At 33.5% G+C, this 15,564-nt stretch overlaps 1 protein-coding gene across 3 annotated transcripts; it reads left to right on the forward strand.

Moving 5' to 3' along the window:
• Positions 1–581: 581 nt before the first annotated feature.
• Positions 582–6,521, forward strand: LOC120090072. Of its 3 annotated transcripts, XR_005485406.1 has the most exons (3): positions 582–1,282; positions 1,925–2,254; positions 6,293–6,521. XR_005485406.1 is itself a non-coding variant. In XM_039047565.1 (2 exons), the coding sequence occupies exons 1-2, from the start codon at positions 676–678 to the stop codon at positions 6,316–6,318; spliced, it is 633 nt and encodes a 210-aa protein (XP_038903493.1). In that variant the 5' UTR covers positions 582–675; the 3' UTR covers positions 6,319–6,521. The 3 variants fall into 3 exon arrangements, 2 of the variants coding, with proteins under 2 accessions (XP_038903493.1, XP_038903492.1); XM_039047565.1 differs by lacking the exon at positions 1,925–2,254; XM_039047564.1 differs by lacking the exon at positions 6,293–6,521 and having other exon boundaries at positions 1,925–2,543.
• Positions 6,522–15,564: the final 9,043 nt, after the last annotated feature.

Raw genomic sequence — 15,564 nt, forward strand, 5'->3', positions numbered from 1 at the left:
ATCGATCATTTATTTAAAAATTTATTCTAAAAAGAAACAAAATGTAAATATGTAAAAATCTAATTTAATTGAGATTAACAACTCAATTTCAATTTATATCTGAAAGTTTCTTTCTATAGTGCAAAGAAATAAACTTTTTTTAAGAGTAGTTGAAGAATAAATTATTCAAAAAATATTAGAATTAAATAAAATTAAAATCGATATATATATAAATAATTGTGTTATTAGTAATAAAAAATATATTTTAAAGTTAATAATAAATCTGGGTTGGTTCAGGTTGGTTTGGGATATATTAGGTGAACCGGTGAACCAACCGAACCCATAAAATTTTCATTTATTTGAACCTAATCCAACCCAAATGAGTTGATAACCCAACCCAAACCGCACGAGTTGGGTTGGGTTGATCGATTTTTTCGGGTCATCGGATTTTTTGAATACCCCTACCTTCTTCTACACATACCAAAAAATAATTTTTTAAAGAAAAATTCTTATAAATAGAAAAGACTAAATATTTTTAAATATTCAAAGACCCATTTTTTAAAAAAATAAATTATCAAATTTTTATCCCATCAACTGCACAATAGAACTATCCAGGCCAACCATGCGCACAAAGAAAGGCTTATCTACTCTGTTTTCCCTCTGTCACTCTGTTTCATTACGCTACTCAGTTCTTCCATGGCTTCCTCACATCTCCATTTCCTTTCTACCCCAAATCCCATTCTTATTCTCCCTCAATCTCAGCCCTCTTTCACAACCCCATTACAAATTACATCAAAACGAAACCACTCAATCAAATGCAACTCACAAAATTCCGAATCCGACCCCAATTTCCCATCCCCAGATCCCAATTTCAGCGCCCTAAACCAACCGGAGAGTTTCCCAATAGAGAAGCGAAGAAGATCCGAAATAGTCCGACAAAGAAGACCCACAACAGACATCGCAAAGCCAGAGCCACCCAACTTCGAAATCGGGTGGAAGAGGACGAAAGAGATCAATCTGGAGAAGCCGATCGGGTGGATGATAATGGATTTTCTGGAGAAGCTTGAAGGGTTAATGGATAGGGAATTTGGGTCGACAGAGTTGCTTGCGAAAGTGGGAGAGATTGTGGCGGAGAGGGCGAGAGAGGAGGCGGAGATCTTGCTAGATGACGGCAAAGTGGAGGAGAGAATGGTAACGGAGCTGTTTAGAGTTTTGAAATTGATGGAAATGGATTTTGCCATGGTGAAGGCGGCTGTGAAGGATGAGACGTTGAGTGAGCGGCTTGGTCAGGCTAAAGCAAGATGTAGGCAAGCTATACTTGTTGCTAATTCTTTCTGAGTTTATAATAAATGGTTGGGTTGTGTCGATGTTTATACTGCTTCATTCTCTTTGTATAGAGTTTCAACCCATTTTCATCATAATTCAAATTTTAGTTTAGATTATGGTTTGAATTCAGCTTGTTTTGTGATTCTAATTTGGCCATGTGGTTCGTGCATATTATTGTGTTTGATCTTAAGTTGGTTATGAATTTGTAGTGGAAATTTTGTGTTGTCTAGTTCAGTGCCTATTTTGATAACCAAACAAGGAGTTTTAGGCCTTGGTTGATACCATTGAGTCATTGACATATCAAGATGTTAGGCAAAACAATATTATATAAGAAAATATGAAAATTTTTTGTATTTTTTTTTTAAAAAAATTCCTCCATTATATTTATTTATTTTTTTCTTTATGCACTCATTCATACATCCTAGAAAGTTTACTAGGAAATCAAAATTTAGCAATTTAGGGAAATTGGCGTCCATGGCTTATTTTAAATTTACTAAAACAACCAAAGATGCACGTGTGATGGGCTTCGCTCTTCGATTCTCACTTACGCTCTTTGATTTTCACTCCTCCCTTCAATTTTTATCTTATTTATTCTTCAATCTACAACTTTTTTTCCAAGTGAATTCGACGGCCATTGCCCAATCCATCTCGATTTAAATTCGAGGCTAGGTTTGGAAAAGGTGGAGGATGTTTTGAAGAAGCTAGAGGAGATTGTGACGATTTCAAAGAAGCTATAGGACTCGCATGAGATTGTGACGATTTTGAAGAAGCTGAAGGGGGTTGGTACTCGATGGCGATGGGTTTCAGAAGGCTGACAGTGATGGGCAGACTCAGAGAGGAAGAGAAGAGAAAGATAAGTGAGAAGAGAGAATATAGAAGCGAAGATAGGCACACACAGATGCTTCGATAGCTATTTTGGTAATTTACCCAATGATGACGTAAGTAGAAGGTAAAAATACTTGTTTTTCAAAAGGTACTTCAATTTCCATTTAGGCTTCCCAAAACAGGCCATCGGTACAAAAATTCAACTTTTACATGCTAAAATTTAATAATCAGTGGTAAAATATACCTTTTTATTATAAAACAAGATAATAATAACAAAGGAGGAAGAAGAGAAAGTAGAGAGTGAATGTATTATCTATTCAATTGTATCTCTCAAAGGTTCCAATGACCCCTGTTTATAGAGTTTACAAAATATAAAAATGGTAAATATACAAAGAAAATACTGGAAAAGATAATGGAAAAGATATTTGGGAATATGTAATCTATGTACATCTATATTATCTAATTCAAATAATTATAACCTCCGTCCTTAAATGTCCATAGTATATAGAATATATGTCTCGTTAAAACCTTATTAGGAAAAATCCAATGAGATAAAATTCTAGTGAAGGAAAAAGAGTATATTGTTCATATATTTTAATAATTGTCTCAATAAAAGCCTCGGTAGGAAAACTTAGTAGGATAAAACCATAGTCAAGGGAAAAAGAGTGTAATATATTTACTCTCCCTCATGAAAATATCACTTGATAACTCTTGGTTGTCACATGCAAATGTTGTGTGTTAACTTCTCAAATGTTGTTGTAGGTAACACCCTTGATAATATGTCTTCCATGTAGTTAATATGTTATTTGAAATAATGGTTGATTATTTTATGTAATAATTCATTAAAGAAATATCCAAGGTTTTTATGTAACTTAAGCATGTATGTGGTTGATATACAAGTGGATCATGTTTAAGTAATAACCTAAATTGTTTGTAATATATGAATAAATTGGGTGTCTTATCCTGGTGACACTACGGATACGACTTACTTTGTAATTATTACAATAGTCGTAAAGTGTTAGAAACGATTTGATCATAATCATTTATATGAATACATGCCAATGGGGGTATCCTATACAAAGAGTTTGTATAAGACTGGATTATGAAATGATTAGTCTCTCTTTATAACACCGTTGATTGAAGAGATTAACATTTCATATGTCCATATGTGGCTCCTGTTTATGAGGGCAATCCTTTGATCTGTATGGATGAGAGTGATCAGATGACCGACTCAATAAGCCTACTATTTTGGGAATTTGTTCAAGTAGGGAGCTAGGATCATAGCTTCACAAGATGGAATTCACTCCTTCCCGTTTTTAGGGTAAGTAGATGAACTTCTCCCTTAAGGACTGATTTTGGGTCTTAAACAATGAGGCCTCACTCTCATTGGTCCAAGAGGGATTAGTTTACAGTTGGACTATAAATTATTTTTATTAGAGGGATTAATGGTACTTAAGGAGTTAGATGTAAATACATGGGTAAAAGGTAATTTGATTCAATTGTAGTTACGAGCGATTCGTGAAGGCTTGACTTACTGTTGATTGGTTATATCTATATACACATAAAATATATCTACAATGTGAAGAGTGCAACTATGGATCTTTAGTAGAGTGACCTACAATTAATGAATGTTGATTAATTTAATTAGAAAGTTTAATTAACTAATCTCGTATCATTGAAGCTTCTAATTTATAAGTTCATAAGGTCCTCTTGCTAGCTCACTAAGGGTAAAAATAAGAATAAATTAATTTTGGATCAATTTGAATTGTTCAAATTAAATAAAGAAAGACACAATTAATATAATGTATATAGATACATTATAATATAAAGGTAATTTTGAAAGAGATTCAAAATTATATTTTATTATATGAGAGAAATAAATATTGTTTATATGAATGAGATTCATATAAAGCTATAAGTTAAAATTAATGTGGATGAGATTCATATTAATTCTATAAGTTAAATGAGAGAATAATGTATTTGAATAATGTATTTAAATAATATTATAACTATAGATTAAATTAATATGAATAAGATTCATATTAAAACTATAGGTTATGTGAGCGGATATGGTTTGAATATAATTCAAATAAAATTAAATATGTGGTATTTACTTATTCATTAATTAATAGGTAATTAATTAATATTATTAATTCAATTATATATTAAATAAGATTTAATATATATTAGATTAAGTATTTTGAAAATAACTTTAAAAAAAGGAGTTATGTAAAACCTAAACCTTACTTTTCCTTTTTAAATATATTTATTGTTGAGTTTAGTAAAGTAAGAGGGTTAAATATTTAAGTTAGATTGGAATTGTAGGAATTGGGTAAAGGATAAGTTTTAAAGAAGGAAAATATTTAAGTATGGGAAACTTGGCTCTCGGGTACTTATTAAACTAGCCTTGCAAAAGGAAATTTTGGCTAAGTGTTGGTCGTGAAGAGTGGTGGCTGAGCATCAAGTAAGCATAAGGCAGGCATCGAGTAAATACCGTCGAGCATCGAGTATAAGCCTGTCTCTTATACACATCTAGATGTGTATAAGAGACAGGTCCAAATGTTAGTCGTGAAGAGTGGTGGCTGAGCATCAAGTAAGCATAAGGCAGGCATCGAGTAAATACCGTCGAGCATCGAGTATGAGCGATTGAGGAAGGGTCGAGCATCAAGTATGAGCGATCAAGGAAGGGCGGAGCATAGAGTCTGAGCGATCGAGGAAGGTTCGTGCATCGAGCAAGCCATCGAGCATCGAGTATCCCAACAAGCATCGAGTTTTTCCATTAAGGATCGACTTTGCCCGAAACGTTCAACTTTAAACTTTTCTTTTAATTATTCGGATAGATGGCTTAATCTGGACCCTTAATCTCCACTAGTGGGTGAGGTGGCTTAAGAAGATTTCATGCAAAAGGGTTGGGCAGTAGTATAAAAGGGAAGGGAACTTCAAGAGCTCGTTTTGAACGATTCCTTCGAGCAAATCAGACCATTTTGATATCGTTGGAACTCTGTGAGTTTAGTTTCGAAATCGAGCAACTGGAAGGAAGCTCTTGCTGGAAAGAAGGCCATAGAAGGAAGGAAGAGATGAAGGTCCATTTTCGGGCTTTTCTGGGCACTCGACAAAGAATCTTAGATCTAGGCTGAACCACATGGAATTTCAAGCTAAAAATTTAAGGTAATATTTTATCACCATTACAAGTAAGCTTTTAGAAGGAACTTTTGCAAGATAAGGTTTGGGGTTTGAGTTACAAATTTTGGAAATTAAACCTATAATTTTTTAACAAACAGAGAGTTCGTGGTTTAGAGCGATTGAGAAAGATTTAAATCCCCAGATCAAACCACAAAAATTTTTACGCTGAAATTTTGAGGTAACATTGTTGAAAAAGGAACTTTCTTAAAATGAGTTTTGGTTTTCGAGTTATTGATGTTAGAAGCTGAATCTTGAATTTGTTGGACGAACAGGAAATTTCTTGTTAAATGTGAGCTTGGTTTAAAAAGAGTAGTCTCAAAAGGGAGACCAAAGTAGTAACTAAAATTATTATTCTTATGTGTAGGAGCAATGTCCATTGGAGAAGCAAGCCTAAGAAAAACAAGCCTAAAGACTCGTGAGTGACTAAATGTCTTAAAAAATTTATATATAAAAGGTCATGCGTTCCAAATGAATTTCACGCAAAGGTTTATGGGTTTTCCAAGCAACTAAAGTTTATACCTATGATTTTAAGGATTTCATGGCATTTCTTAAGCATGATGTTTTAAGCTATTTAAATAAGTTTTACTAATTCTAGCATATGTCAAGGCTGAATGATAAAGTATTGTAAAAGCTAAATGTTTATATTTCATGAAGCATGCGTGTTGAATTGTGACAATGCTCTTATGGTGGAAGCTTGGTAAGTATTCTGCCTAAAGCTTTATTTACACATGTTTTCTATGAATGGCATGATTCTAGTAATCCGGATGCCGAATGCTCGTTCTCAACTAAGGTTTGATAATATGTACGATTATGATGCTATGTTTAATATATGTTACTATGTAAGTTGCTTGAGATGATTTCCAACATGTTTACATGTTTAATATTATATGTGTATGAAAGGCTTGAAATGAACTGTTTTTCTATGAGTCACTCACTGGGCAACCAACTCACCGTTTTCAAATGTTTTCCTTTTTCCCAGGTAGCAGTCAGATTTTCCAAGGTTGAACCAACTGCTGCTTGCCACTCAAGACTCAGCTAGGAAGGAGGAAGCTTAGGTTAAGCTTGTAATTAATGTACACATATTTTTTTAGAGAAGTTTGGGACTAGTGGATTTTATTTTGAGACCCATGTATTTGTTTTTGTGTTGTTATGATGGACGTATGTTTTTCCGTCATTTCTGAAATGTAACTAAGTTGCTTTTGCTGGTTAAAGTCATAGTTTATTGTGCTGCTAAGTCATTTTTGCATAACAAGGTCTTAAGTAGGTTTTATTGATAAGTTGGGTAGTAAGTGCTGGCAAGTAGGTCGGTAACTACTGCCATCACATCCTTTTACGGTTTAAGAGGGTAAACTGGGAGGGGGTGTGATAAGTTATTTCTATCGATGTGTGAGGGGAGGAATTTTTAGCTTCCCTTTCCCTCCCCCATCTCTAAAGTGTAACTGCAGAATTAAAAAAATCAAGAACAAGTGTTGTTCTTGGGAAGAAAAAGTTCTCTTTATAAAATTTCTCTCAAGCTCTCCCTCTCTCAAATTGTCTTCTTTTACAAAAATCAAGAAGCCAACACATCCTTGATTCTTATTCTGAAGAATAGCAACGATGACCCGGTGGTGGTGTTCTTGTACATTGAGTTCGAGGGAGATGCTTGTGGAACAAGATGTTTGTGACATGGAGAGGAAAGCATTGAAGATTGCCTTCAAGGGTTTGTTATTCTAGTCCTTTTTTCTAGGTAGAAACATGCTTATATTATTTTTGTTGGATTTTATGTCCTAAAACTCGTAATTTGTAAATTAATAAACATATTCTGTTTTGTTTTTCAATAAAATTGTTTTTAAATTGTAATATTGAATCCAATAAACTAAGGTCCTGAGGCTATTTAATGTAGTTTGAACTTTATGTAGTGACATAAAGGTGGATCGAGTTCAAATATATAGCCAAAATGGTCTATAATATATGAATAAGGTCGGGTGCCTTGTTCTGGTACACTATGGATACAGCCCACTTTATAGTTAGTACAAACGATGTGATCCTGAATCGTTCATATAGAGGTATGTGAGTGGGGGCATCCTATGCAATGAGTTTGCATAAGACTGAACCATGAAATAATCATTTTTACGTTCTAAATGTCGTTTTATGTATAAATTTGACTATTTCATTAATTGATGACCTAGGTAACTTAATCTTAATCCCGAGCTAACTATGAACTCCTATTCACTTGGAATTATCCTTAGATCTGCATAGGTGAGGGCAGCTCATTATCGCTGGCCCAATAAGCCTCCCATTTCAGGGGTAAGATCAGGTGGATAGCTGGAAACATAGGGTGCAAGACGGAATTCACTCCTACCCGTTATATGGATAGTAGATAGGTTGTTCCCTTTAATACTGAATTCAGGTCTTGAAAAAAGAGCCCCACCCTCTCCTTGGCCCAAGATGGGTTCGGTTTATAGGTTGGACCTTAAACCAATTGTTCATTAGAGGATCAGTGGAACTTAAGGAACAAGATGTAGTCTTGGGGGTAAAACGGTTTTTATGACCCAACCAAGATTACGAACAACCTGTGAAGGATTAGCTTACTGATTATGGTTATATCAGATGGACAAAAATATATCTATAGTAAGGGGAGTGCAACTACGAGACTATAGTGAAATGACCCGTTAGTTAACGAATGTTGATTAGCTCTATCTAAAGAGTTCAGCCAGCTAATCTCGAATCGTTGGAGCTCATGATCTATAGGTCCATTAGGTTCCCCTACTAGCTCATATGGAATAAACTTAGAATAGTATGATAGAATAATTCGAATTGTTCGAATTAGGTAAAGAGAGAGAAATCGACAAGTATATGTGATATAGTGGTCGGTTTTTTAGTTTAGAGATATAGCTTTAATATTTAAATGTGATTTAAATATCAAGAATATGAATACGTTCATATTCGGAAGCTTGGAAATAATGGAAATGGTCAAAGATGTTAATTGACTTTGAAAAGTAAAACTTTGACCAGCCGTATATTCAAATGTGATTTGAATTTTGAGAAAATGAATGTGGATTCATGCTCGGGAGGTCAAAATTAGTCAACACGGAAAAAATCATAAAAAGTCAAAATGTTGACTTTTTGGTCAAAGTTTGACTTTGACAAAGTGACTACTTTGCCCTTTGACTAAAGTCAGTGGGAAAAATCAAACTTTTGTTGGATAATTTTACTAACAAAATAGTGGGTTAGGTGTTAGCTTATAGTAGAGACATTAAGCCCATTTAGATAGTGGATTCTAGGTGTTGGGTTTTTATGGATTTGTTTCATGCAATTGTTGCATGACTTTTTTTCTATAAATTGGGCTTATAATTATGGATGAAAAAAATTTGGTCATTTTTCCAAAATTGTTTTCAAAATTGGGCTGAAAAAATAAAAAACCCAAACCCAAATTCATTCTTATTTTTCATCTCTTTCTCTCTCTCGGTTTTCTTCATCCATCGGATCCCACAACCCGGTTCTGAGTCCAGAGGATAGTAGGTCAATTCTAGTGGTGGTCCGGAAGAGTTTGGGTCGAGATTCAGCGAGGAAAAGCGTTTTTCGAGAGCTATAAAGGTTGTATTCCATCCCTTTTATTTACTATTTTTTCTTTCATTTTGCATGCTAATTTCCTTTTGATTAGAAGAAATTAGAGTGTAATTAGATCCTTATTCCGCTGCGTATGTCTCGTGTTCCATAAATTTTATGTTTATCCTGTAATGTGTGTCTCTGTTTTTCACGATTTTCAAATGACTTTTGAATGCACACGCGTTCACATGCTTTCATTGAGGAATTCGATTCCTTCAATTGGTATTAGTGTCAGGTTGTGCTTTTGAGTTTTGTTTTGGATTGAAAAACAGAGAATAAGTGGGTAACTTTCTATACATTTGATGATTGAGTTTGCAAAATAGGAAATTTCGAATCTTGGCATTTAGTTTACAGTTTTGCTTTGATGAGTTTGATGTAAGGGCCTGTTGTTTCAGGCATTTTATTTTTGTAACTGAGTCTGTAAGCCACGCCGATCGAGGAACAAGAGTTGATGAAAGTATCAGTGGAAAATGGAGTAAAAACAGGTGAAGAACGAAGCAGAGAAAAACATTCTCTGCTAGAGCGTAAAGCAGAGCAGTGTAACTTTATGCTTTATTCAATGATTTGCTTTACACTGCGACATAGAAGGGCCAATGTTGCAGCGCTAGGCAACAAACGTTACAATGATGTTGTTGTGTGTCATTGAATCTCCGTCATGGAAAGTTCTAGTGCAATAATGATTGAGCAACATTGACAGTCTTAGAAAAAATTGATCCACCTACCGCAACATCCAAGATGGATTTCGTCGTGCTAGTCAATCCATTGTAAAACAACTAGATTTATAACCAGTCAGGATATCCATGCTAGGGGCACTTCTGCAACAGCTCCTTATATCGCTCCCATGCCTCAAACAACTGCTCATCTTCTCTCTGTCTGAATGTTCCAATTTTCGTCCTCAATCTACTAGTTTTTGAAGGAGGAAAGAACTTGTTAAGGAAAGCCTGAGCCAACTCGTCCCATATAGTTATACTTCTTGCTGTAAGTGACTCTAGCCAGTCCTTTGCCTTATCCTGCACAGAAAAAGGAATAATTTTATATGAATAGCCTCAGAAGAGACTCTATTTATTTTTATCATTCCACAAATTTCCAGGAAAGAACATATATGCTTGTGCGGATCTTCATGTGGAGTTCCTCTAAATGCACCGTCTCTCGCCATTTGAATCAAATCGGGTTTCAGCTTAAAATATTTGGCATTTATTGGAGCCTCAACAATATCCGACTGAGATGTAGGGATTTCTGGTTAGAAGTACTTATGAATAGCTCTAGCAGCTCCTTCTTGGTCTCCCATAGCGTCGAATTCAGCTCTCAGGTTCCTTCTTATTATTCTCAAGGTTCGTTCAATCTCTGGATCAAAAGGAACAATTTCATATCGTTGACTTCGTCGCATACACAAGATTCTCAAATAGAAAAAGAAAATAAAAATAAAATAAATAAATAAACAACAGAAAAAACCTAAATTAAGATCAATTCAGTCCTTAGCAATATTAAGCTTAGAAAAATTATTATTACCAGTCCCCAGCAACGGGGCCAAAAACTTGATACCGAAATGCAAGTGTATGTATGGAAGTAATAAAATCCCAATTAAAATCGGGTATCGTCCTTAGAGACTAGTATGCACAATTTATCCTAAACTTAGCTATTATAGTTCTTTATTGATTTTATTTAGGCTACTAGATGATGATTTATGAGCAATAATTAAGTGCGAATGACAAATAAACACAAGGGACAAATTAATGAAGATAGGTTGAAGCTAGAAGTTCTAAATTCGAGAAATCCTTCATCAAGCTCATTCAGTTCTAACTCTAGTTTATCAAGTTTGAATTTCTTCCTATTGCTTAAACTAGTGTTGCTTTAAGACCCTTCAATTACATCCTTATTAATCTCGATTCACTTTCATGCAATCTTGAGTAATAATCTAAATTATCAAGTCCAACAAATTAAACTCTTCTTCAAACAGTAGAATTTACTAAAATCAATTGATTAATGGCCAGTTAATCAAAGCAATAAGAACAGATAATTTATAAACCTCATCAACAACTAAACAATTGTAGTATCAACAATTCATTTAAGAAATTCAAAACTCTAACAACACCCTAGAATTTAGAGTTTAGCTATGATATTTTCAATATACATAAACCCTAAGTAGAAAGAAAGCATCTTAGATAAGGAAAGAGTTAAGGAAACAAAAATCAATCTTTCTTCTCCATCACCGGATCAGAATCTCAATCTTCTTGACCTTCACCAATGAGTTCCCATATGATTTCCAGCTGAGCTATCCTTTTCCAGATACTTTCGTTCTACCTTATGTCGAAATCTCCCCTAAATTGTTCCTTTGTTTCACCTAACGATGCTATTTCTTTTTTATAAGAAATTGTCGCAGCATCGCGACGCTGACGCTAGAAGCAGATGTCACATGTGCCTGCCATCTGAAATGTTGCAATGCTGCCCTGTTCTCAGCTCTTGAGTCTTCAGCATCGTGGGGCAGCGTTGCAACACAAGCTCAATGCTGACCCCCTGCCCCCGATTTTTCCTTCAAAATTCTTCCTCTTTTTCTTCAATTTTGGCCTCTAACTTCGCTCCTAATTTCATAGTTGACCCCTAGATACTTGTATTTGAAATTTTACCCCAGGCTTTGATCATTTTTGCCCAACTTGCTCCTAATACTCAGTTTCCTGAAATCACTCAACAAACCACATCAAACCATACAAAACTAGCAATAATAATTCTAGAGTTGAAAGTAATTAAAGCAATTTTCAGGTGCTTTTCAATATACCTAAGTAATGAACCCTCAATTTTAAAATACTTGGTGGGAGAAAAAGATATATATGATATGTCATATTTTCTCTCACGCTCTTTGTGAAAGTTTACATCGTGAGACTCATGAGCGTCCCAGATGGGATTTGTATGGGTCAATATCAAGGTGAATGGAGAAAGTATTTATAGTAAGTGAGAGAAGGATGTGTGGCAACATGTGTTACGATCTCTTTCATTTGTTTGCACTGTGAGATCTTTTTGCATGACCTCAAAGTGCCCTAGGAGCATCCCCCCTCAGATAGTTTGTGCATTAGGTCAATATCAGGACGAACACTAGAAATGGATAAGGTTACTTTAGTTTTTTCCCCAATCGATTTTTTCCCTTTGGTTGGCTCATTGGGGCAAAAATTTAAGATTTAAAATGGAGGGTCACACTTACGATAAATTGTTAAGCAAGTTAATGATTTCTTGACCAAATCAATAATAATGAATTGTTATAGGAATAAGAGTTATTCTGGTGTAACAACTGGTTGAGAATGTCTCAATACACTGAAGTAACTGACTACCCATCTGTGGCACTTGTTCTAACTCATTGGAGTATCGTAGCAATAGAAATTTTGAATTAATATGAATGAGATTCATATAAAATCTATTGGATTCATTTTTAATTTTTATGCTGAATTAGAATGGGTGAAAGATTGCATATAGTCGAATAACATGTTTTATATAGTTTAAGGTTATGTCAATTTCTCCCCAGAGTTTTAGTTCTTTAATTATCAATATAAGTCAAAAATTTGATAAATACATTACTTGGAAAAATGTCTTCAACACTTAATGGCATTGTATTTTTAAATTTATCTTTGATTTGGTAAATGTTCTTAAAAGGAAATTGTAAATTCATGAAATGTTCATGAATTAGAAATGAAGTGGTAGCTTACTTTTATCATCTAGATAACATATAATGTGTTTAGATGATAAGATAAAGTCATGACAAAAACATATTGTATGTTGGAGTCATGGGAAGCTAAATGACCTCCACAGTTAAGTATTATTTGAATCATGAAAAATTTCTGTGACTAAAACAAATAAGGAAAATGTTTCCAAATTAGCTTTTTGACTCAAGTGATCTTGTGACTGAAAGAGTAAGTTTGACTTCATAAATAATCATTAATGTGATTGATAAGTATTTATGAATGAAAGTTTCTTAAGCTAATGTTACTTAAGTCTTATTTTCCTTGAAATATTCAAAAGAAATTAGACTAAAGTGTAAGTTATTTAGGCAAGTGTATTGTGCATTATAATAAAATCATAATGATTAGTGCAAGAAATTTGTTGTACTATGCCTAACTGATAAAAATGAGATAAGATCTGAACTTCGTGCATTAGATACAATTTAGATAAAATTGTGTTGTAACAAGAGAAATTTGATCGTGTTAAACTTAGTACATGTTAAATACTTTGTGAAACATAAACATTACATTGGTGCTTGAATCCACTAAGGATATGTAATAGAGATTGCAATTTTGAACATTATTTCCTTAAAAAATGTTTGAGAAACAATTTTGGATTATGAAAGTGTTGTAAAACTGGTTTACGACATTTCAGTATTTGGGTAAGTTGAGACACTTGTCTCAAAACGAACCCTTGGTGAAATAAATGTCTGAAAATACACCTCAATGTAGGTGGTCCTTGAGGTAAATGGTTTTATTTGGACAGTCCAAAAATAAAATAATATATTTGTGTGACAAATATTGATTTTTTTTTTTTAAAGTCAAAATGGAAGGTGCCAGACCTGTAAATGGTTAAGTTATGTTGATGAACTAGTCCCAATTAAAACCACTTAATAGTTAATAAGTGTTGTTAACCATTTAATTTCATTTGGAAAGTCAATTTCTAATTGTCAACCAGATAAGTCTTCATCGTAGTGAGAGAGCTATGAAAGAACTCAACATTTACAAGGACTTACTTGAAGTCTATATTGTCATATTAGATGATAAAAGGAAAACTTATAATCCTCAAAGTAGTGGGAGAGTTATGAGATGACTCAAGCTCTGCCATGGCTTATTGAAAGTCAAAGTTATCATAATAGATGACAAGAATTGAAGGAAGTTGACAAAAGAAATTATGTCAGAGTAATTAATCTAGTCAATTTTTGTAGATTTTCATCAATGGGGTCAAACTCAAATGATATGAATGGATTTACAAAAATGAGTCTTGAAAGTGTAGTACTTGGAGATAGAGATCTTCAAAGTAAGACTCTTGGCATAAGGTGAAAACCAACGCTAGAACTAATGGGTAAAAATAGACTATAAGTCAATTTTCTCATTACTTAATTTAATAGACTCTTTATGCATTATTTGATTCATTGTTGCATATGAAATATGTAAAAATGAATAACCTCTTTTATGAAAAGAAGTTCAATAAATCTACACAAATTCGAGCACATTTTCAAAGATTAAATTGCAAAGGGTTTGCAAAATTGTGATGTTTATTTGAGATATGAATTTCACAATTAGGATATTTGAGAATAAGGTTTTAATATAATATCATAACCCATGACTTTGAATGATTATAATATTCTTGTACTGACAAGAAAATGGAAAGTGGTATTGATCTGTTTTAATATTTACTCATTTTGAATGAAGTAAATATTAGTATTAAAGTTTGACTATTTAACCAATTTCAAATAGTTGATTTGAACTGATTTTGTGTATTAATGTCCACATAGAGTTGTTAAGAATATGAGGCTAAGTTTGTCTCATGTAGCTTAAATTTTAAAAGCAATTGTTTAATGGTTGATGTAAAAGCTTTAGATGGAATGGAAGACTACTATTCTACAATGAAGTTGATATGTCTAAAATTTCCCAAGACACCTCCAGTGTTGAGGGGATGTAATCCTTAAATGAGACTTAATTAACATTTAATATACAATTGGTTAATTAAATCGGTTAATTCGATGGTATGACCATTGATTTTGAAAATTAAAACTTATGAATAATGAGATGTTGGTGTAAAAAGTTTAAGATTTGATCTTTTACAAGATATACTGTCTCATACAAGGTTTAGAGAAATCCATGTTTTATCCTAAGTGATGTGATTTGGGCTACAATGCAACATTTTTGCTTGTAAAGCAATAATTTGCTTAGTCATCCTTAAATATTTGAAAGTTGTTTTCGATATAAATTAGTCTATCCACTTTATGAGATAATGTGATACAAGGACTACATTTGAGGATATATGTATACATCAAGTTGCAACAATAAAAATAGAATGAGAAAAATATCACAGTGGTGACCATATGGTATTTATTGACATAACAGTTTGAATTATATAAAAGGATTCTCTAGCCTAAAATGTGAGAGGATCTCCTAAAATGTCTAGGACTGCAAGACATGTTTCTAGTGAGCTATGATAAGTGGGCAAGCATGCTGGGTATAGAGTATGCCCTAGGATACATGTCTCACCAATTTTAATGCAAGTGAAATATTGTTATGTTACTTAAACATGTATGTGGTTGACATAATGGTGGATCATGCATAAGTAATAACCTAAATGGTATGTAGTATATGGATAAGGTTGGGTGCCTTATCCTTGCCTTATCCTGCTGACAATATGCATATGACCCACTTTGTAATTGTTACAATAGTTGTAAAGTGTTACAAATGAATTGATCATAATCGCTCATGTGGAGACATGCAAGTAGAGGTATTCTATATAAAGAGTTTGTATACGACTAGACTGCAAAATGATTAGTCTCTCTTTATAACACGATTGATTGAAGAGATTAACATTTCATAAGATGACCATAGGTGACTCGACTTTAATCCTGAATGAGTTATGAACTCCTGTCTATGAGGGTAATCCTTTAATCTATATGGATGAGAGTGACCAAATTCATCGACTCAATAA

This window comes from Benincasa hispida, chromosome 11 (genome assembly GCF_009727055.1).
Source record: "Benincasa hispida cultivar B227 chromosome 11, ASM972705v1, whole genome shotgun sequence".
Lineage (NCBI taxonomy): Eukaryota > Viridiplantae > Streptophyta > Magnoliopsida > Cucurbitales > Cucurbitaceae > Benincasa > Benincasa hispida.

Excerpts from the sequence above, each read along its gene's own strand:
- LOC120090072 (XM_039047564.1), top strand. The coding sequence starts at position 676 with ATGGCTTCCTCACATCTCCATTTCCTTTCTACCCCAAATCCCATTCTT. Across the intron at positions 1,283-1,924 it reads TGGTCAGGCTAAAGCAAGAT|TGAATTCGACGGCCATTGCC; the intron begins GTAGGCAAGCTA and ends TTTTTTTCCAAG.